General features: G+C 44.9%; 3 protein-coding genes across 3 annotated transcripts; 1 reads left to right on the forward strand and 2 right to left on the reverse strand.

Annotated features, from left to right (window-relative positions):
• Window positions 1-260: 260 nt before the first annotated feature.
• On the reverse strand, window positions 261-4,596 carry nbl1 (NBL1, DAN family BMP antagonist). The gene is made up of 4 exons (XM_079747528.1): window positions 4,227-4,596; window positions 3,138-3,318; window positions 2,571-2,682; window positions 261-1,227 (listed from the first exon to the last, which is right to left on the reverse strand). The coding sequence occupies exons 2-4, from the start codon at window positions 3,308-3,310 to the stop codon at window positions 946-948; spliced, it is 567 nt and encodes a 188-aa protein (XP_079603654.1). The 5' UTR covers window positions 3,311-3,318; window positions 4,227-4,596; the 3' UTR covers window positions 261-945.
• A 1,706-nt stretch (window positions 4,597-6,302) lies between these two features.
• LOC307084313 (MICOS complex subunit Mic10-like) lies at window positions 6,303-8,697 on the reverse strand. Its single transcript, XM_079748645.1, has 4 exons — window positions 8,616-8,697; window positions 6,931-6,978; window positions 6,597-6,706; window positions 6,303-6,488 (listed from the first exon to the last, which is right to left on the reverse strand). The coding sequence occupies exons 1-4, from the start codon at window positions 8,674-8,676 to the stop codon at window positions 6,477-6,479; spliced, it is 231 nt and encodes a 76-aa protein (XP_079604771.1). The 5' UTR covers window positions 8,677-8,697; the 3' UTR covers window positions 6,303-6,476.
• A 656-nt stretch (window positions 8,698-9,353) lies between these two features.
• On the forward strand, window positions 9,354-20,483 carry capzb (capping actin protein of muscle Z-line subunit beta). The gene is made up of 9 exons (XM_079747249.1): window positions 9,354-9,559; window positions 13,249-13,338; window positions 14,806-14,927; window positions 15,461-15,574; window positions 16,486-16,627; window positions 17,115-17,231; window positions 17,336-17,401; window positions 17,700-17,776; window positions 20,129-20,483. The coding sequence occupies exons 1-9, from the start codon at window positions 9,557-9,559 to the stop codon at window positions 20,214-20,216; spliced, it is 819 nt and encodes a 272-aa protein (XP_079603375.1). The 5' UTR covers window positions 9,354-9,556; the 3' UTR covers window positions 20,217-20,483.
• Window positions 20,484-23,090: the final 2,607 nt, after the last annotated feature.

Raw genomic sequence — 23,090 nt, forward strand, 5'->3', positions numbered from 1 at the left:
AACCCCTTGGGATGACCATTGCTGGAACAAAAAGTAGGTTGCAGATACTGAGAGTTTAGGGTTAGCTTTTAGCCCAGAAAGGTCTGGTTGTTCCATGATTGAGCACCTGATTTCTTATTGAGTTTAGGTTTTCAGCAAATAAATAAGATAGAATGAATTGTAATGCAGGCCTAATATATACTCATTTGTTTAATCAAAACCAACTAAATTTCATTTTTTTGATTCAGCATGACTTGCAACAAAAAAAAAAAAGTAGCAATAGATTTTATTAAGCAGGTTAAAACAAGCTGACAAAAAGGGCTAACCTGGCAAAAATAGTTGTTTAGCAAACGTTCCCACAATTAACTTAACAGGAAATGTAGTAAACACATGAACACATAGCTCTTGAATCTTCACACACACAGACATACACACACCATTTAAATGATACCACAGAAAAACTGATCTTCTGGTGTGGGTCCTTTATGTTGTAGCCTATACATTTATAAGACACACAGAGGAATGTATTTTGAAGCAAAATGTGGCGCGGTGAGCCTTTAAAATAAAAGTAAAGTTGTATTTTCAAAGTGCCTTTGCAATAGGGTGGTATAGAGGAGGACACGTTGGGGAGAGGAGGGTCGAGAGACTAGAGTCTTAAAGGTGACCTATTATACCACCAGGTGTGTGCGTGATAAGCCGTCACAAGCCGTCTGAAAATCGGCCTCTTCGGACATCACAAGTGGGCGTGTCCACCTTGGCATATGACGGATAGATGAGCAACGTTTGCTCCAGTCCACTGGGTAGGCTGGTAGACTGACCTATCCAGCACACATCTAGGTGGACGCGCCCACTTGTGACGTCAGAAGAAGCCGGTTTTCAAAACGGCTTGTAAAGGCTAACCACACTCACACCTGGTGGTAGAATATGTCACCTTTAGGTCTAAAGTACAGAACCACTTCGGAGCTCCTATCCTCCGTCCGACGTGTGGGGCAGTGTGTGATGACGCTCTCTCTGGGAGTGGATATGCTTGGTGTGGGCATCGGTGAGTGGATGGGGGAGGGCCTGAACTCCGCTCAGTGTTTCGGAGAGGGACGGCGTCTCCTGGGCTCCTTCGGCCGGGTAGAGCTGCATTACCGCCCCCTCCTGGCCACCCTCCTTACTGCAGGACTGGCAGCTGCAGCGAAAGATCCTCTCCACCAGCTTGTCCACGTGAGGCGTCTCTTCGCTTCCCGGACACTCCAGCGTCACCTAACCATGTTTACAGACACGCGCACACACATACACACACACACACACACACACACACACACACACACACACACACACACACAAACACACACACACACCCACGCACACACACACACAAACATGCATACAGTGACGCATGCAAACACACGCATACGCACACACACACACACACACAAACACATGCATCCATGCATGCACGTGCACACACACTCGCACATACACATGCACGCACCCACGCAAACACACACACACACACACAAACAAACATGAAACATGGGTGAGTTCAAGCAGTCGGATCCTCCAAATGTGTCCTTCAAAAAGTGTTTGTCAACAAAGTAAACAGAACCCTTGTAGCCGGAGTGCAGCTAAACCACGTCTAGCTCCGTAAACGATCCTAACCACGGGCTTTTCCCTTAATCGATCACTCGTGATCTATTAGGCCCACGAGCACTGAGCAAACACAAGCGCAAGAACCAACGCACTTGAGGGAGAGCGAGTTGTCCCAGTCCAACGCTGAACAGAAACAACCCTGAAAAAAAAACATGTCAGAAACGATGACCTTCTCCCACATCCAGTTCCAATTAAAAAAAAGAACTACGTGTGCTCGGGCCCCTCGGTCTCCTGACAGGGAGGTCACGGTGAAAAACAGCTGTACACATGCCATAACAGCTGCACGCACTCCCCGCCTCTCCTTTCCATGACGACCCGCTGTGATCTCACCTGTGCTTTCACCTTCCCCGCCCCCTACCTGGCAGCCTTCCAGACCGCTGCGTACAAACCCCCCCCCCCCACACACACACACACAAAGACCGCCGTGTCACAGGACTCTTCGGGGCCCACGGGCTCCAAGGGGAACAATGAGCCGGGGCCCTGAATGCGAGGAGCAGCTCCCTAGACGCCTAGGGAGCCACAGACCGCAGTCTGTATAGCGCAGCGGAACAACATGTAAGCCCCTTTGCTAGCTTTGTGTGGTGCTAGGTGAGTGATTGTGTGCGTCTTGGTGGGTGTTATTTGAAAAGGTCCCACGCTGTGTTTTGAGACGGCTCACAATTAAGTCAACTATTTTGGTTTAGCCGCAGCCACCTTCGTCCGGGGCGCACTTCAATCCCTTTCCAGGAAAAAACTTCTGCTTACATTGTAGACCGCGGAAAAAAAGTATCCCCATTGTGCACCCACCTCCCAAAAGGTCAGATTACCCATGATGCTTTGTGGGAAGCCGTTTGAACGTACTACTTATTTGGGCATGCCATTTGTAGGGCGCCACACAGACGTCCACAGCACAGAACCTCCCACAATGGGTGCATGTGGCGGGTGTTTGGTGTCTAAAGTGTGAGCAGACTTACCACCTCCCACTGGGTCTGAGCAGGCATGCAGGAGTCACAGTGGACCAAAGACTCGGTGGACTGAGGAAATGTGTTGGGCACGCTGTAGCTGAAGCACTGCCCCAGACACGCTCTGCATGCGAAGGGAGGGACGACACACAGTGCTGAATATACAAACACACTTATACTGAATATACCCACTCGGTATGAGCTTACTTATAGTGGACGCACTCAATGCGCTTATAATAAATACACAGACACTTATACTGACACTGGATATACTTGTGGTTGATATACTGATTCATTTATACTGACTGCCCCCGAGACTGTCAGCATGATTTCAGACGAATGAAAACACTGACACTCTATATATTTGAGTTATATACTTATTCGGAATTTACTGACACTAACACTAGAATATTTTCTTTTTTTCTTTCACCCTTCACAAATATACTGTAGCGGGAATAAAAGTAGCACGTGCTGTGCATAATTACCAATGTCAATACAATTGAATTCATTCTAACATCCACACGAGTCTACAGGCATGTAAACCAAATAATAACATATTTCGTGTGTATTGCTTCTGACCTGTTCTGGATAGACCGCGGCTGACATCCTGTGTGCCCGACTATCTGTGTGATGTTCTTGGCCTCGCACCAAGCACTCTTGTCGGGGAACAGAGCCAGGCGGTTGATGTGCGCTGGCGGTGCAGCCGAGTACAGCGCAAGTAGTGCGCAGCAAATCAGAACTCTGTGCCACATGACTGCGCCTAAAGGTGCACACACAAAGCACGTTTGCACACACAATACACATATGCACGCACAATACACATTTATGTTGCTATACCGTATGTGAAGATGAGAACGAAAGAACGCGCACACACACGCACCAACAAACACACATACGTAGAAGGGTGACACCTTTGTTGTTGTCCGATGCTCTGATGTGTTGCAAATTCATTGGTATTTTATGACCAAAATTGTAGGCCTATATGTTTATTAGAGTGACGACCAATGTTTTGCGCATGTAGGCGTATAAGAAGGGGTTATTAATTATAATTATTAATTATCGTGGGTTTAATGTGACAGAGCATAGGTCATGGATGCAATCTTCACGTCCAAATTGCAAAATAGGACTCTTTGGGTTCACCCGTACCAAACACCATTAAAGGGGAAGAGAGAGTATTCTCTGCGACACCACCTGACTCTAATAAACAACCAACGTTAAAAGATGTTCTTTCCAAATGCCTTCGACTCACGCCATTTACGTTGGAGAAAATAGCTTTCTCCTGGCTTATAAAACCAGTGGGTCACCCACGTCGTACTATTTACAGGATTTTTTGTTCTTACACCATTCCAGTTCACTCAAGAAGTGAACTAGTTGAGAAAAACAAAAATACAATACTTTAAACAAATTGTATGCAACGACGCCACGTGACGGAGCCGCAAAAAACGTGTCGTGTGGGTTTATTAAGGTGCATTTGGAAATGTCCCATTTATTCATAAAATAGGTGATGCGGAAAGTGGTGTAACAGCTCCAAACCCTAGAGACAGTCATTGAAACGATTTTTTCATCAGAAAGCAGAGAGAGAAATTAAGCAACATAATGATGCAATCTGGTCCAGGCTCTCCTAAGAATGGTTGACCTTAAGTCGTCGAGTTAAACTTTCTGACTCACCCGCAGAAGACCCGTTGAACACGTCTGCCGATTGACCACCGCACAGTATCCCGCAGAGAGCCCTCGCCAAGGATTAAAGACGTCTAGCAAAAGGATCAAGGAGATCTAGGCAGGTAAAGGGGTCGTTAATGTATTTGTAGCGTGCATCGAAGACCAGGACTAATCCAAATCACGCCAACAGACGAACTCCTTATCATTCGCGCGTTAAAAAGAAAAAGATGATGGAGAAGGATGGAGAGATAAGATTATGTCCCGTCTCCGAAGTCCATCCACTCACCCCAGTTCCTCCCCTTTGTTCACTTTCCGTGCAGTTCTTCAATTCCCCAAAAAACTTCACTGCCAGTTAAACGCTGCACTTTATTCTCCTCGAATCCCCCTTAGCTGTGCGTCGAGCCTTGAGAGGTTCATTTGGGCAGGGTTTAGGCGCGGTGGAGTCTGTAGACAGGGATCACGCTGTGCCGTTGTTGGACGAAAAGAAAACGGGGAGGGAAAGATTTAGTTTGGCAGGTTTCAGAAGTTTCCCCACGCAGGAGTGAAAGTTGACCCTTTCTGCATCAGGTCATGATAAGTCACCATTGGAAGGCAACGATCACTTTGAGAGTGGCCGTTTTTCAGACATGAGTAGCCTCAATATTATTTTAGTTGTCTTTTTTCCCCCTTGTTTTATTGTCCATTTTAATGTGGAACCTCTCAATAGCCGTCTGGACTCTAGAAATGTTCCAAATTAAAGGATCTAAGAGGTCAAGCTCCTAAATCTGTTCAGAGGAAATAACCTCACCATTAGGCCTATTACAATTTCATGCTAAATTGTGACCTATATAGATTCTGGACTGGATACAGAGGGCTATCCACTAGTTTCCTTTATACTTTCTAACTAATTATTTCACCATCTTTTCACTAATTTCACAACTTTGATATAGTTAAACTAACACACTGGCCATAAATGACCTCATGAACAATTCTAACCCCTGACAACATTTTCCAATCTGAATTGTATGGTTCTCGTTCCATTAGCAACACACTGTTGGCAAAGTGCATGCGGCGGTTATCAAAAGCACATCAAAAGGCTAGTTTTTTAAAGCCTTGATGCCAAACCACCCCGGACCCCCCACTGCCAGCATGTTTGAATCCCGTACCCGCTTCCACACTGCTGACCTCGCTCGACACCGACCAGCCCGAGTGGCTGAAGGGAACGGGGAGGATGACAGACAGAAGGGCATGTAACATCGCCTCCCTTGATCTGGAAGCGTATTACGTTCGCACTTTTTTTTTTCCACAGACGTGCGCTACAGAACACAGTACTCACCTGTTAGCAATAAGACCAAAGCTCCAGTCCAGAAATGGCATTCCTTTGCATTCCACGAATTCTGTTGCACCAGGGGGGGCTGTACAAATGTGGGCGTGCATGAGGCACACACACACAAATAAACTGACTAAAGCGGGCCCGAAAACACATAAGTGATCAATCAGAGTCTTGACAGTGTTGCCAAAAAGGTACTCAGCCAATAACTACAGTGAATGTACCAGGTCTTCTGATACGCAGAGACAACACATGCTCCGATTTCATTACAAAACCCGTAAATCTCCCAGCTTTATTTCCTGAGCTGATAATGCTTGGCCTCATAAGAGTGAACCAACTGGCACCCTAGCAGTCATGTTATCTTCCATAGCTTTCGTACATGTGTGTGTTGCACTGATCCCAAACAGCCTGAGAGGGAAGGCTGGTAGTGGTTACAAATTAGTAGGTATGGTCTGCCGCCAAAATGTGAAATCATTCAGTCAAGTTGATAGAAAATGGACCAACTCTTAGACCATTATTCTGCAGAATCGTTCTGTAGTTCCTGCTGGCTACCAGGGCTGCAGACGAGAAATCTGGCTTCCATTCCAAAACAGCAGGAGACCCAGTCCTCACGACTCATTAACACAAAAAATTACCTCCAATATCCAGAGCCCATTGCTCTCTCTCACACACACACACACACACACACACACACACACACACACACACACACACACACACACACACACACACACACACACACACACAAAATAACCCTACCACACCCACAAGCAGTTCATAATTCTTTAATTAAATATACAACCACTGCCTTTCCATAGACATACATAAGAATATCAAGGGGCGGATTCTTTTTTACACAGAAATCTGCAGCAAAATGTGAGAGAAACTTGTTGACGAGATATATGGCAGGGACAAGGGAACGGTTACAGCACAGTTACCCGGCCCGTCCCTCACTGCTGGTCCTGGAACACAAACAGAGACAGATACATAATGTGCCCCATCCCTTTAACGTTGGTGTAATGCTTTAATAAGTTCAACGTTTAGCATCTCTGTCTACAAAGTGAACTAACCTTAACCATGTGGCCGTGCAGCAGATGGGGCAATCTCCTGTCATGTTGGCAGTTGGAATATGCCATTCCAAAACCCAGGCCTGCACCCAGTGAGGCAGGCCATGTGCGTCCTGCCGAAGAAGAGTTATCATTGTTTAGATTTGTTAAACACACACACAAAACACACCACTACTGTCATTAGCCCATCCGTGGACAAGGGCAAGAAAGTTAAACAAAAGAAAAACACCATTCTGCTGACAGGGCTTATGTTATACAGTATACAGAAACTGTATACTGTACAACTGTTGTACATCTAAACAGAGATGGCCGTCCTATCTCTCAGATGAGGACTTACGCTTGAAGACGAGGAACGAGAAGGCCATGCCCACACCGAGGCCAGTGACTACAAAAGAGCAAGGAAGAAGAAAGTGTTAATAGCGTCGTCGGCTTACACACAGACAATGGAGCGCTGTACCTCTGGAACAGTCTGCCCTGCCGCTGGGGAAACGTGAGCATAACGGTAACACAACACCCCGCCTGGCACAAAGAGAACTACGTTACAATGAGACATGTGAATCCATACATGTGTGTGTATGTGTCAGTGTTGAGTGTCTGTGTGTGAGAACACAGGCAGGGTGTTATTAAAGTCATCCAATGGGGGTGGGGATGGAACCGGGATTGAGAGACAATCCATTGATTGACACAAGGAGACAAAAGGCAAAGGGGTAAGAGGTGTAAAAAGGTGAGAATGTAGTCTGCATAACGTAATAAAAACATACACCGAGACTGGGTGTGTTTGACAGACAAAGGCCGGGAGCTCCTCAGACATTAGGCGAACTTTGAACGAGGAGGTGGAATGTGCTGGTGTGCTCAGTGTCACCTTTATGCTGCTGGCTGGCGCGCCCAGCCCCGAACCACCCGGCAAAGTAGCACATAAAAACAACTATTTGGGCCCCTCTGACTCTCTTAATTGGATTCAGCGAGCTATGCAGCATGACTGATTTACCTCTGCAAGAACGCTGTGACCGTTGTGTATTAAACCAGTGGCCAACGCAGCCCACACGGAACAATGAAGAGCAAGCCATTCCAGATATTAAATCATTGAAGGCTCCGCTATTATTTGCATGAACATCGTTCCAACTTCTGCTTAAATACAGAGTTTTTCCTCTTGGTTAACTTAATGTCTCTTCAACCCCCTCCAAATGAATAAATGCCAAATATGAGATACGACGAGAGCCTTTTCAAATAAAGCATGTAGATAAAATGTTGACAGGGAGTAAATTATGAGGCCATGGTTATTTTGAGGTAAAAGCTATCTGGGTACATAGACAACTTTTTTGATTACATCATAAACATGAACATGGTGTGTGATATCGAGTACTAGTTTTGGGGTTGTGTCCAGTGACTCAAACATGTTCCTCTACAGGCCTACTTAATTGTAGAGAAGTGTGGCGCCCTCTATTGAATCAGTTCCATCAACCCACAGATCACTCTACAATTTAAATGTATTGATCTAGTGAGAGATTAAACAGAAATCCCCCGTGTTCTTGGGAAGCGCGTGTTAATGTCATGTCCTTTAATGCATACGTGTAATGGTTTTTACGACTAATTGATAGACGTGAACAACCTTAGTTTGTAGTTTTAAAACACATACAATTCATATTATAGCGTTTGTAATTTCATAACACACTTTTGCATTTGAACTTCAATATAGGTATCTACCTAAGCCAAAATACCCACAAACGAAGATACATTCTACGGCAGATAATCCTTGGCTGTGCGATGCGTTGTGTAAAATACATTAACACAGAAGTGGCCCTTAATAGATATTCTACAATAATAACCATTATTAAGACTGTCACTCGGATTTGTACGTCCTATTTGAGCGTTGTAGGTCATTGCCTGAATCCTCAGTTTCACTGGCATGCAAAATAAACGGGTTCGTAGAGGAAATGTAAACATCATAATTTGCCCACAGTGTGTCTCATAAGATTTATTGTGCAGAATATGCCCATGCATATGGTGGAATGACATAAATACCGGTTTTCACGGCGGTATCAGCAAGACACCGGTCCCACTTTAGTCCAGACGCATCTGCCATGTTTTTAAGCAGTCAGGAAATGCTGCTCACAACGCGATATGTGAGGGCAGTCATGTGACTTCGTTTTCAGTCTTAATTGGTTTGTAATGTTAATATGGTTTAAAATCGTCAAATTCATTGTTCACGATACAGTTTCACGATACAGAAAATAAATAAACATATGTCAAGCAGCCTTATTCCATAATATATAGTAATTTTCGATACAAATAATGTTAACATATTTCTAAAGGACAACTCTGTATATAAACTTAAAACTTTAATTTATTCTTAACATATGTGCAATGAAAATATGATGAAATTGTAAATCCCATGTATTCGATGTCATTCAATTAATTTCAGAAGAATTAGTTTTTTATTATATAATCCGGATATTTATTGACATATATATTTTTAATTGTATTTATTCATTTATTTATTTATATATATATATTTGCACATAAAAACATATATCTATATTTATATCCATATCTTTATATATAAAGATATATAAATTATTTTGCTATACCCCAGAATTGTAGCGTCGTCTATGACACTACCCTCACCTTCCCTCTCCCTCTGCACCACTCCTCTCTTTCCATACTTGGCAATGCATTTCTTACTACTTTGCGATTGGCTGGTGTAAAGCGAGACCAGAATGACCCGGACATGCAAGCGTCGCTTGTTTTTCTCCGGCCTCCTTCCTGTACCCAGGTTGAGGAAGTGAATTCGCTGACAGGGTTGGGTTCTGTAGAGGGAGGCGAAAAGAAACATCTCATATTCGGTGGGGACAAAACACAGCAATAGTCGCGGGGAACCATTTATAAAACACATCAGTTAAAAATTGCAGGCTCATCGGTGAAATCATATTCCCCCACTGACATCGCCACAGAACTCCGCAGACATGGTAAGGGCCGCGGGCTGGAGAGGGATGGGGAAGGAGGAGGGTTTTGGTGGGGCTGTTGGCTACCGCTAACGAAGCGATACGGGCTAAGGGCTAAGCTAACGCTAACGTTAGCTCTCCTTTATAGGAGGTGGAGGCTAGTAACTTGAGAGTCGTGCAGGGATCATGTATATCAACCGTCAAGGCGTCTTTACGATTCGTCCTAGCCCCTGTCGCCCCGTTGCATTTTGTCTTTTTTGGTTTTCGTAAAGAAAAACAATCGCTAAACTGTCTGCTAGTTAGCCTGCAAGCCATGGAGCTATTGCCAGACAGGATGCCCGGTTGGCTGCAAAATAAAGTTACCACAGGATGTTTTGGATTCGAAAGCAAGTTGGTGTATTGCCTTAAAGACCATCCTGCATACACACACACCCCGGGTCCGTGCACTATACACGCACACGCGTTTAAAATAGACCAGCGCCGGGGTGCCTGTCGCTATAATAAGCCTCCTCTCTGCTGTTATTAACCATTACAAGCGGTAACCCCCTTGTCAGTAGCAAGAATGAACGTCAGTAACTCTGTTTTGAAATGTAAATGACAATTGTTTAACATAAATTCCATGTATGCCTGTATCATTGTGTACCATTCCAGCTATTTCATTGATTATTACATGTATTTATTTATTCATATATATGCTCTGTAAGCCTAGATGCTGTGTTTCCTCACTATGTCCACTACTTAAGGAATTGGGTAAAAAAAACTACACTGGCTATTTTTACACGATATCACTCGTATGAGCAGATATTGTCGGCACATTAACTTGAATGTGAAACAACTCCGTTTCACGTCGTTTGTAAGTCCAGGTGGTTTGTATCCCCTAGTCACCACTTTGTTTCTCAGCATCACCTCATCCATCCTCCTGGTGTGTTCTCCCCTGACCCCCAGGGGTTGTTGGTCCTAGCGAGTGTTTACACGGAGGCCGGGGGCGTTGGTAAACACTGTCAGGGAGCACAGTTGTCTGATGCTGCAGACTGAATCATCGACTGAGACAAGACTTTTAATACAAGCTAATAGGCTTTCCATAGGCAAGAGCGTGTGGAAGAAATTGCCATGGGAACTCTGTTTGCTCAGAGGGAACCCTTCCCCCCCCCCATACAGAAATATGTTTATGGAGAGGAATGGCTTTCTTTCCATCGTGATGTTCAGTCGATAAAGATGCAGCTGTGTCTACTTTCTACGGTCCACACACTTGCAGTAATGCGATGCAGAGATAACACTTGTGAATGGTTTTAGAGTGATTTACTAAATGTTCTGTGGAAAGGAATATAGACAAGTGCTAACTTCGATCTAGATGTTTACGGTGTGCGCCATTCGATGTTATAATCTTTAAGGTGGGTCACCCGCCTGTTAAACACATGAATCACCAATGAGGAAATGTACAGGTCATTTTCTGGGAAATGCTTATCTCATGGTTTTGTATTTCAATTCATTGTAAAAAGAGAAGTCAAAATTCTCTTTTGGACCCAATAAAGTAATCAAAAAATATTTAGGTAGATTCAAAAAATACATTTTACATTCAGGGCATTAAGCAGACACTTGTATCCAAAGCGATTCACGATATATCGCTGTCGGTACAGTGTACAGTATGTCAACCAAACATTTGTGCATGTAATCTTTTGTTTAATGAGTATCTGTTTAAAAACAGCCCATGGAAGTTTGAATGTCCTGAGTAGGTAGAGGCCACACTAATACAAATGGTGTGTGTCTATAGTAAAACACTGCAGTGACAGGGTTGCTTTTCTGTGGCCTGGCTTAGTGGAAACCACACGTTAACCCCCTCTCTGCTATGAGCCCCACAGCGCTTGCAGACATCTTTCTGTGCATTCCCAGGCATTTCGTGTTGTGGCTAGCCTGTCCATCTATACACACTGCTATCCTGGTATTCACTGCATACTTAAGCAATGGGTTTCCCTGGGGGGGATAAGCTCAGCTATGTCCCCATGTCTGTTCTGCTCTCCCAGGAATTATTACTATACTTTATTTACCTACCCGCCAGGCTTAAGAAAATAATAACAGGCTGGTTATCTTGAAATGTAGAACCTCTATAGAATTGACGTGTTCAAATCATGGCAAATATTTGTGCCACTTGAACAGAAACTTGTTCCTTTTGTGGATTGGCTTCTGGATGTGTTTAGATGTATTGACATTCCGCCTAAAACTGTTGTCTTTGGCTGTTGTAGACAATCATTGACGACAAATGGTAAACTGTGTTTGCTTTAGTGACACAGAGACGTCACAGTGGGGAATGAGGTAGTGTGGGCTTGAAATACATCCCACAATGCATTGGTCCTCCCTGATCTCGTACCCTCGTACAGAATGTAGCACACTTACAGCAGGACGGGCCGGTGGAGGGTTGTTAGAATACCACAAACTTCGTCCAACATTTCAATATTGAGGAAAACGAACAGCATTTTAGTGAGACTAATCTCGGTTTGCCTCACCTCACCTTCAAAACGCCACATTAAAGCTCTTAAAGTTTCCTTAGAAACAAATGCATAGGTGGCTGTCATCAAACTTTTATCCAATGAAATCTCACTAAATAGCCAGAGGCGGTGGTTCTCCTTCAAACTCTCCTCCAATCCAATAGCCTGAAATATCTGATTAATGTTATCAAAATTAAAGGCTAGATTACTCGCCCCACTATTACTGCTCTGAATTTTTGTTCAAATCTTATTTCACAGCAATGGAACAAATCTAGCCTGATATCGGCAGACCAATTCCCAAATGCGTTTTAGTCTGGAGCCAATCCGTTAATTAATTTTTTTTTATTTTATAAGGGCAAAAAAAAAAAAAGACTAAAATCGCCTCTGGACGCATTGGATAGACCTACAACCAATCAAACAAAACGTGACACATCAGCAGCAGCAGCAGCCATCTTGGCTGTTTATTAAATGCCTTAACGGCGCTCCCATAGGGCGATCCTCTGTATCCTCATTGGATCAAACCTGGCCAATATTAAATATATGGTTGTGATTGGCCCGAGCCAGCCATGCCTGCCGGAAATCTGTCTGACTGGGAGGGGGGCCAGATGTATATATATAATAGAGCAAATTAAACATGAGGCGGCAGATTCATCTGGTTCCCAGGCTACAATAAATCAGAATCCACAATATAACGGTGGTATTGATCTATTGTCTATATGAAAAATTACAGTGTCCTAAAACAACAGTGTCCTATGAGCAGGACATGCCAATAAAAACAGCTGCTGCTTTAAAATAAAATCCTAAATTGCACCCACTGCCCTCTTAACTGTGAATAACTAGTCTGATAACATAAACGGGACGACAATGGTGACCGAAAGATAACCAACGTAGAACAGATTAATGGAGAGGGATGTGTATTGACCTTTTCATTGGTAGTCTGTTGACACTAGTTGTAACTAGACTCAGTTTGATGGATGAGCTGATAAGGTCAAAGTCCTTTCGGTTTCATTGTTTCTCTAAGAAGGAAATCGTCTCTGCGTCGTCATCATTGGCAAAAAACTTAGACCATTGTTGGGCTCAAAGGATAAACTTATAAAAGCCATTCATTTTATAACATGCAATATGAACGTTGGAGCTGTGCAACGTCAAAGACTACTGGCGGAATTAATCCATGGTGTTTTCTGCCTGGTTAATCATGTAATCATGGGACTTCCCTGTGTTTTGTTTCAGAACGACCAGCAGCTAGATTGTGCCCTGGACCTGATGAGGCGTCTGCCGCCTCAGCAGATTGAGAAGAACCTCAGCGACCTCATTGACCTGGTGAGATACCACCTGCCCAGCACCGCCGTATCAACTTGCCACATACACACGCGCACTGATACCCCCTCCTCCCCAACACACACACACACACACACACACACACACACACACACACACACACACACACACACACACACACACACACACACACACACACACACACACACACACACACACACACACACACACACACACACACACACACAGCTTTGTGACAGAGACCTTACTTTTTGGGAGTTCCCTGGAACAGCATTCCATATTGCAGCAGTGTTGTTAAGAGGTTTCTACTCTCAGAAGTTGGCCTAGAAATACTCTCAGCCAGCCAGGTGCAATCCCATGAATATTATATAAGGAATATCTACAGGGTTGTTCCTTATGTGTTAACATCTCTGTGTGTGGGTCAGTATTTTTGTTGGAGTGTAGTAGATCTAGTGATTAGGTCAAGCGGAATTTGATATTTATTTAACAACCTTTTTTATATTTGTAATTTTCACGACGTGGAAACTCAATTAGAATAGTTTGAACAGACCAAAGCCATGTGTCTGCGTCAGGTCCTGTAGCCACGGCGGGTTTGCCACGGTGGTGCCTCGGACTGCAGCCGTGATTTTTATTTTATTCTTTTCAAGCCTGATCCGAAATGAATGTTGTCACAGTGCTGGCAGCATTTGAAGAAGCGCCCGCTCCCGTGGTGCTGCCCCTTCCTCCTTCCAAAACCCCACCTGCTGGCCGTCCTAGTTTCTCCCCCCCCCCCCATCCATTGTGTCTGGTTGTTAGTGAGTATTAGCAAAACTGTCAGTAACGCCTGCCTACAGGACACTCTGTTCTCTCCCCCATTCTTTCGTCACCCTTCCCGTCGGTTTCACCTCAGTTCACCTGTTTTTTTTCCCCCATCTCGTGTCTTACCTTGCATGCTCTCCCGACATGCTTTCAAACGCACGTTTGGGGTTGCCAGGTGTGGAGACCGTGTCAGGGAAGAACAGGGCATTCATTGTGTGTGTGTGTGTGTGTGTGTGTGTGTGTGTGTGTGTGTGTGTGTGTGTGTGTGTGTGTGTGTGTGTGTGTGTGTGTGTGTGTGTGTGTGTGTGTGTGTGTGTGTGTGTGTGTAAGGGGAGACAGACAGGGTGAGGGGGGGCAGGGGTCCGTGCCACTGAGTGAGCTGTCATTTTTTAGGACCTATTTTTGAAGGTGCTCCATTTTTCAGATATACTTCCGCAAATCTCTCTTCTTGTGCCCTACCCTTCTCGCTCGTAAGATGTTGAAATGTGGAAGGAAGGAAAAGAGAAATTGCTTCCTTCGTTATATGACTCAGAGCGCACCAAATGTCTCATGTCCCAAATGTCTCTTTTTCACAGACGAGCTGCCATCTACGTGTTGAATATTGTCCTTGTTTGATTGGGTTACATTTCTCTTTTTAACGACCACGCCTCTGTCACGGTCATGCTTCCGTGCTTCCTGTTCTGCGTTTAGGTGCCCAGTCTGTGTGAGGACCTGCTCTCCTCCGTGGATCAGCCTCTAAAAATCGCCAAGGACAAAGTGGTGGGCAAAGACTACCTACTCTGTGACTACAACCGAGACGGCGACTCCTACAGGTAGGACTTCACAACTGCAGATCAGCGGTGGCCCGCTTGACATATTTCTTTAAACAAGATACACATTTGCTGAAATATCTCTTCAGTGTGACTCAGATTAAAGCGTTGGACTGGGATGAATGAGTAGGGGTGGTGGGGGGAGGTGGTCTGACTCAGCACACCTAGGTTCAATACGCTGTGACCTATGCAGATCAAGCAGTAGCCTGGTTTATCCAAACCTGTACACAAAGATTGTGGGTATTTGTTTATGTAAAAGAGGGCTTAGCCAAGGTTGTAAAGAGATAACAATCATGGATAGGATTTCACAGCTTTAGATGTGAAACTACCACCTTTGACATGTGAAACTGCTTTCCACGGAATTTCGATGGAAAGGATGACACATTTCTAACTCCTTTTATGACTGAAACTGAGATTGAATTCTATCTGCTGATGTCAAAAAGGTTTGGATTGTGCAAATAAAGTATACACTATGTCTTCAAACTGTTACAGCCCTAGTGTTACACCCCTTTTTTTTCCATTTTAAATCCATTCAGATCCCCCTGGAGTAATAAGTACGAGCCCCCCATCGACGATGGCGCGATGCCGTCAGCCCGTCTGAGGAAGCTAGAGGTGGAGGCCAACAACGCCTTCGACCAGTACCGAGACCTGTGAGTACCAGCCCAGCCGCACCCGCCTTAAGCCCAAAAGACACCTCTGGGCCAGCTCCCATTGCGAGGATCCAAGAAGATCCACGTCACAACGTGAAGACTTGTTCATAACAGTCGCGGATCTACGCTTACGCAAAGGCGTGCAGTACTCCCAGAGGTCAGCCACGCGTGTCTCGTTCCTCTGCGGGGATACGCAGTGATTCACCCCGGATTAGCGGTGGACTGACGTGGTTTTGCGGCTGCTAGACATGAGATTAAGATGAATGCACAATCACTATCTCTGGTGGATCACGATGCACCAGCCGCTTCGCTGTATGACATTCAAGTAGTTTTCTAAAATTTTTTCAATGGAGAATTAGGGAGAGATTCGCTCCCGTGATTCCCAAGACACTGTCTCTCCGCCAAGTGCTCCATGTAGGAAGAGAGACTCCCGCTCGTGATTCCCGAGACGGTCTCTTCCTCATGGGAGACTCCGTCTCGCAATTCCGTTTAGAATTCCGTTCCGGATTTCCTCGGTTCATTAACATTTGGGTTCTGGAACCCAATCCCACACTCCCTGTGTACACGGTCAGGTGACATGGAAGAATAAATTTAGACAGCTGTGTGAAGGTCTGCGTGTGTCCTCGTCGTGACGTGGATCTCCTGCCTGAATTCCGGCTTTAAATCCGGCTTTACTACATGCCTCCCTATTCTCCCCCTCCCTCCCTTTCAACCTCCTTCCACCCATCTCCCTTTCCTGCTACACCCTCCCTCTAGCCCTCCCCTTTTACTCCTTCTCCCCCACCCTCAACACACACAGATGTGAGTGGTAGCCGACTAAACCGAACGTGTCGGGTCTTGACTCTAATGAACAGCGTTTGTCTCCCCCCTCTCTCCCTAACCTCCCCCTTCCCTCCCTATGCGGTGGGCAGGTACTTTGAGGGCGGCGTGTCTTCCGTTTACCTCTGGGACTTGGACCACGGCTTCGCCGGCGTCATCCTCATCAAGAAGGCCGGTGATGGCTCCAAGAAGATCAAGGGGTGCTGGGACTCCATCCACGTGGTGGAGGTGCAGGTGAGCAAACACACCTGCCTTCTCTGTCTTGTTTTGGTTTTGGTTACTTCTGGCAGCCGAGCTCAACTCTGAGCGACCGGGAAGTTTTTGGTTTGAATTCTTTGGGTACAAGTATGCCAAATCAACACAAACTGAGCCAGCACTATAAGACTGTACAAAAAGGGTCTGTAAACGTGTCGAAACAACATCGGGTCCACTGGCCACTGTAGAATACACTTCGTTGGTGAGTTTTCTTCGGTAGAATACCCCGGTAATGAAGCAGGAAACAACGCGTAACTCCGCCCCTTGCAGTTTGCGGATACAGCAAGCTCTGTGCAGTTACCCCCAAGGAGTTCTGCAATGACATAGTAGGCCGGATCTGAGATTAGACTTATCTATTTTGGCTTGTTTTGCTTACATTCGGCCGCCTAGCCCTTTGTTACTGTGTGTGTGTGTTTATGTGTGTGGCGTAATGGCTGTGTGCTTGTGTTTGTTTCCCCGGGTGCAGGAGAAGTCGAGTGGCCGCACCGCTCACTACAAACTCACCTCTACTGTCATGCTGTGGCTGCAGACCACTAAGGCCGGCTCTGGTACCATGAACCTGGGGGGCAGCCTCACAAGACAGGTCTGTGGCACGGCTGTTGTAGCGTGGGTGTGTTCTAACATGTGGCTCTACCACGTGTCCGCCCGGGACCTGGTTTAAATGTCGTATTCGGTGTCACCTCACAGATGGAGAAGGACGAGACGGTGGGAGAGTCCTCACCGCACATTGCCAACATCGGCCGCCTTGTGGAGGTATGTGGTACTGCGCCGGTCTCTTGGCTCATTAATGAACGTCCTGTCGTTTCCATTTGTCCACTCTCTTGTGTGCTATCAAACACGCTTTTGTGAGGCAGTAATGAGTATGTAATTACATTTGAGCTTTTCTGCTGTTTAAGCCTGGACACGTGTAGACATAATGAAACCACCTCGCTCCAGCTGCATAGGTTCAGCCAGCAGTTTGAAATCTCATGGGATCCACCCAAATGGCGCCTTTAGGATATGGAGAACGGCCAGCTCTCGTATCTTCATGGCCGTTCCTTTCCCTCCCCAGGATATGGAGAACAAGATCCGCTCCACGCTGAATGAAATCTACTTTGGGAAGACCAAGGACATCGTCAACGGCCTAAGGTAACGGCGCACGGAAGGCTCTGATTGGTTGGACTTTTAGATCTCTTCACAGGACTGCACACCCCCAGGGTTCCCGGTGCTTATCCTTCATGCCTTTTTATTTATTCCTTTGCTTTCTCTAGGTCTTTCCCCTGCGTTTCTTCACGTTTATACCCTTGTTTATACCCCATCCTTCAGTCGAACTTGTGTCTCGCTGAACTTCTCCTCATCCTGTCTTCATTTCCCGATCCCTCTCTTCATCCTCACCTCTCGCTCCCTCGCTTGTTGTCCACTCTCCGCTTGTCTCCCCCACTGTTGTTTCCTTGTTTCCCTTCTCATCCATGGTCCCTCCCGCCTCCCTCTCCCTCCTCCCCCTCATCACGTCTTAATTTCCCAATCTCCCTCTCCCTTTATCCTCCCCTCCGGGTCCTCCCCCACCCTTCTCATTGTTTTCCTTCTCCTCCGTGGCCTTTCTCCTCCCCCCTCTGCCGCTCCTACCTCCGGCCTCCCCCACTGTCTCTCCTCTCCTGATCCAGATCTATTGACTCTTTGCCTGATAACCAAAAGTACCGGCAGCTCCAGAAGGAGCTGTCGCAGGTCCTGACCCAGCGCCAGATCTTCATCGACTAGGTTCACAGGTATAGCCTGGCATGGGAGGCCTGTGAATGCGCGTGGGTTGCATCAATGAACAGAGCTGATAAGGAATGCTGATGTCCATCCTTCCTTTAACCCTTAACCCTTTCACTCTGTTTTGAGGCCGTCTCCATCTTCCCACCTAATACCCTATGTTCAGATATGAAAATGGATTATGATTGTGACTCATATTTTTGTAAACCACAGCAGATCACAGGTCAGTGGAATCAACGGCAACAAACTATTTTGATGAGTGGACTGGTGTCTGATAACTAGGGCTTGCCAGAATACATAATTGAAAGCTTTAAATAATTGTCATGTTTTCAAAACAAAATTTTGAATATTTATAAAAACATAGGGGAAAACAGGAGACATTCACACACGGTGCGTATCTTTCCCTGCCTGAATCGGAGCCAGTGGAGACCAATACTGCACGATGGCATTTTTTGTCAACTGATAGTTTTTCCTAAATCACATCAGCAATTTAACATCACTGAGGATTATTGGGTGGGCCTCCGTGCATTTGGAATAAACTCATCGCTCTGAGTCCAACTCGGCAGAGCTTCACCGTAGCCTATGACAAGGACTAGCGCTGTTCACCAAGAGAGAATTCACATAGACGCTATTGTGTTTGACTGATCCCCATAAAGGGAATTATGTTTTGTAAATGAAAAGCCCATTCTTATTAGTGGGTAGATCTTTTTGGTATCTTTTGGCCTTGAATGACTGCTAAATATGTTTATTATGGAAACCCTTCTAAAACAATAACCCCCACCACCTGCAACCATTCTTATTCCTATATAATAACTAGTATTATTCCAACCAGTTATTTAAAGTCTCTGTCAGTCTCACCCATTCTCACATCGGAAGAAGTCAAAGTGTATTCAAATAGTTTTCTAATATCCATACACCAAACTAACAAAGGTTAATTTGGTTATTCAAATATTTGGGGACAGCCCTTCTTATTACAGTATGGCTATCACTGGAAAATTGGCAGCATTTCAAAGAAATGTCCACCACATAATCAGTTTTGCAATAGAGCAGTGAATCACAGTCCTGTGTCCATATAAATACATCTGTATGGTCTGGTGCTTCGCCTTGTTCCCAGGGAGGGTCATGGGTTCAAGACTCCAGCCAACAAATGCTCATCTGGCCATAAAAGAATCCCTTTAAGGTGCCTGCTCAGAGGACTGTGGCAAAGATAGACATCATAACTTAAGGAACTGTACATATTGAATGAAGTCCTCAAAAACATGATAACTTGAACAAAGTCAAGGCCAAAACATCTGTCTCTGATTGCACTGTGTGCTTGTGTTTGTTTGTGTGTGCTTGCATGCCACAATCCAACTGAAGTCAAATTTGGCAAGAGTATGATCTTTTTGCAGATTGTTTGATAATGTTACCTAATTCTATTAGAGTAAATGTTATGATGTTCAGCACTAAACTAAAACACATGATTAACCAATGTACAACAAACAATATGCACAACAGTTTTGCGTCGTGTGTCCGGAACACCTCTTCCGGGCCAACTGGACTGTGAGAGTGATATTCCCATGGCTAACGTTTGTTAAACATATTCCTACCACTAACCACTCCCCATGTCTCCACACAGGATGTGGATGAAATATTCTGAAGAAAAACACCCCCCCTTTCTGCTCGAGGTCGAGAGTGTTTTCCCATTGACGTCCACATTCACTCCCATTGACTCTCTCTCGTCTCTCTGTCTCTGTCTCCCTGCAGGAGTGTCCAGACTCTGGCTGACAAGTCGAAGCAGGAGGCTCTGAAGAACGATCTAATGGTGGCGCTCAAACGCAAACAGCAAAGCTAGAGACGCTGCGGCCCGTGTCCTTCTGTCTGTCTCTCTGTCCATCTCTTTCTGTCTCTCTCTCTCTCTCTCTCGCTCTCGCTCTTTCGCACGCTCTCTCTCTCTGCCTCATTTCTGCCATTTCATTTATTTTTCTTTCTGTTTATTTGCGTCCCTCCCTCCATACCGTCTCACTCTTGCTGCACTCTTTTTGTTACATTTGTGGACAAAACAACACAAAAAAAATGAGGAAATTCGTAGCTTATTTTTTAAATAAAACATTCACGCTTTTGTTTTGAGGCATCTCATTTACCACGAAAGCCATTTACCCCCTCCCTCCCTTTCTCTCTCTCTGTCTCTCGTACTATGAATATAATGATAGTATTGCAACGGTTACTGGTAATATTGTCTCATCCAGAACCGGGTAATAGACAACACAGACTGTACTGTTTATTAGGGGGGAGGGCTTTTGGCAAGACTATCAAATAGTCATCATTTCACATCCCCTTTATTACTTTCACCTATATCTTTCTTTTGTTTTTGTTTATCAAAACACGCCTAAAGCACCCCTAATTTATCTGTAAGGAAACCTAACCTGTCAATGTAGCTGCCATCTTTCAAAGGGTTGATGGGGGGAGGGGGGAGCTGTGCGGGGGGGTGAGAGGGGGAGAGGGGGAGGGCCTGGGTGGAGGGGACTGGCAGTCGGGGAGGGTAGAAAATGGTAGACTTTTACAAAACATGGGAATGGACTGTTAAACTCACTGTACATACCCATGCCATTAAGCACACACTCTTCCCTCCCCCTCTCCCTTTACACTGTGTATAACATGAATAATGGTCTCCCCCTTTTGTTTCGCTATCCTACTCTCTCTCTCCCTCCTCACTAACTCACTCTCTCTCCCTCACTCTCTCTCTCTCTCTCTCTCTCTCTCTCTCTCTCCCCGTCTGTCTTTGTTGGGGGTCACAGTTTGTCTTGGCGTTTAACGGAAACTTTTGACCATTTCCGTTTCGGAGGGGAATCTTTTGTTGTATTTTGTTTTTATTTTGTAAAGCTTATGATTCATATTGTATTAGAGCCTCCAGCAACAATAAAAACGGTAAAAAGCTCCCCTTGGCGCCTCCATGTCTGAGTTATTAATCATATCCTATTGATGCGAGGGTGAGGGTGTTCATTTGTTGGACCCGGCCATGCATGTGCTTTTCCTAGTGTTACCCAGGAGACCTTTGAGTCATCGGCACCTTACTTTGATACACACACACACACTAATTAAAGCAACAGACACAACCTTATCTTTAGATGAAGTTACCTCACCTCCATAAGGCACTATGAACCCTAATTGCTCCGGATGAGCTGGCTGTTGCCTTTCATGGTTGACTCTGCCATCGTGTGTGAATGTGGGCATTGACCGTTGTAAGTCACTTGGGATAAAAGCGTCTGCTTAATGCCATAAATGTAAATTTAGATCCCTATGAGAAATGTTTAGCTGAAGCTTGGGTTTTTCTCTAATCTTTTTTAATATTAGGTCACATATTAGCCTGCATGCTTATTTGACCATGTGATAATGTAATGAGGTGACTTACTTATGCTTATTAGGTAGACTATTTCCCTTATTTCAGCCATATAAAATCAATCTCTAGAAGCATTTCTATATAGTAAACCTACATTAAAATGTACATAAATGTAAGGGCATTTTATAGAGGTTTGACAAATAATTGTACTCTACTGTACAATTATGGACCCTTTTAAACACTGTTAAAGCTGCAGCATCTATCATAGGTCCAAGAAGATCCACCATAAAATCAATATGGTGACTAAAGTAGTTTTGCTTATGTTTTTGCGACTCCCCTCCAACTTATGAAAGACATGAAGTAGTCCCCCCAAATAGCCTGTCAATTATTTCAAAATAAATGATGCATTTGAAAACATTTTAAATAGAAGCCGACTCCACTTTTGAAACAATTCACACATAAATACAAGTTTTTGTATAAGTCCCCCCTATGCACCTTGCTCATTGGTCTGAACCGTTGGTTACAGCACACATCATTTGATATACGTATGTGATATAATGGGTCCAATCCAGTAATGAGATCTGCGCCCTTGCCAGGGCCTAGCCCACTGCTATGACATCCAGGTACATTATGCGTTCCGACCTGCATCTTCATTTAGTACCTGACTGTAATTACATGAACAAGTCAGTAGGTGACAGCAAATCTCGATTCAGCCTGATATTCACGCTGAGAAAATTGAAGACGGCTGATGTTGCCTATTACGGCATTGTTTTTGCTTTGGAGGGGGGATGAAAGCATGGCTGTACTTATTTAAAGTACAGCTTTAAAGTACAGATCTTATTTAAGATCATCGAGATCTTTGGTGACAACCACTTTTCCCGTTGAAATCTTAGATAATAGGCTACAAATGAGGTAATTAGTTTACAGATTTCAAATTTTCAATTTTGAATATATATGTATCTCTGTTACTAGTATTTCGGTAAAGTAATACAAAACTTTAATTTTGTTTCCTCGAGTTTAGTACAATACCGTCTAGAGAGGACCCCGTGGAAGCTATCAGAATTGCTCTCTCTCTCTCTCTCTCTCTCTCTCTCTCTCTCTCTCTCTCTCTCTCTCTCTCTCTCTCTCTCTCTCTCCAACCTCCCCCCCCCACTCCCACTCTACCCCCCGCGCGCCCCCCGCACACATACACACACACACACACACACACACACACACACACACACACACACACACACACACACACACACACACACACACTCTGAAACAGGTTCATGATAATGAGAAGCCTCAAGGCGCTGGGGTAGCAGGAGCCATTTTTTCATTCATGCGGAGCGGTGCGGACGGAGTTGAGGGACTGGCGTGTTTTGATGAGAAGCATCGGCGTGG

This window comes from Pollachius pollachius, assembly GCF_949987615.1.
Source record: "Pollachius pollachius genome assembly, chromosome: 12".
In the NCBI taxonomy this organism is placed as follows: Eukaryota; Metazoa; Chordata; class Actinopteri; order Gadiformes; family Gadidae; genus Pollachius; species Pollachius pollachius.

Bases quoted from the DNA above. Each gene is read 5' to 3' on its own strand.
- LOC307084313 (XM_079748645.1), bottom strand. From the start codon at position 8,676: ATGGCAGATGCGTCTGGACTAAAGTGGGACCGGTGTCTTGCTGATACC. The intron at 6,979-8,615 runs GTATTTATGTCA...GCTCTTTTGTAG, and splicing joins TGATACCGCCGTGAAAACCG to TCACTGGCCTCGGTGTGGGC. The intron at 6,707-6,930 runs GTAAGTCCTCAT...CTTCTTCGGCAG, and splicing joins CTCGTTCCTCGTCTTCAAGC to GACGCACATGGCCTGCCTCA.
- nbl1 (XM_079747528.1), bottom strand. From the start codon at position 3,310: ATGTGGCACAGAGTTCTGATTTGCTGCGCACTACTTGCGCTGTACTCG. The intron at 2,683-3,137 runs GTCAGAAGCAAT...CTTCGCATGCAG, and splicing joins CCGCGGTCTATCCAGAACAG to AGCGTGTCTGGGGCAGTGCT. The intron at 1,228-2,570 runs GTAAGTCTGCTC...AAACATGGTTAG, and splicing joins CTCAGACCCAGTGGGAGGTG to GTGACGCTGGAGTGTCCGGG.
- capzb (XM_079747249.1), top strand. The intron at 16,628-17,114 runs GTGAGCAAACAC...CCCCGGGTGCAG, and splicing joins TCCACGTGGTGGAGGTGCAG to GAGAAGTCGAGTGGCCGCAC. The intron at 17,232-17,335 runs GTCTGTGGCACG...GTCACCTCACAG, and splicing joins GGGGCAGCCTCACAAGACAG to ATGGAGAAGGACGAGACGGT.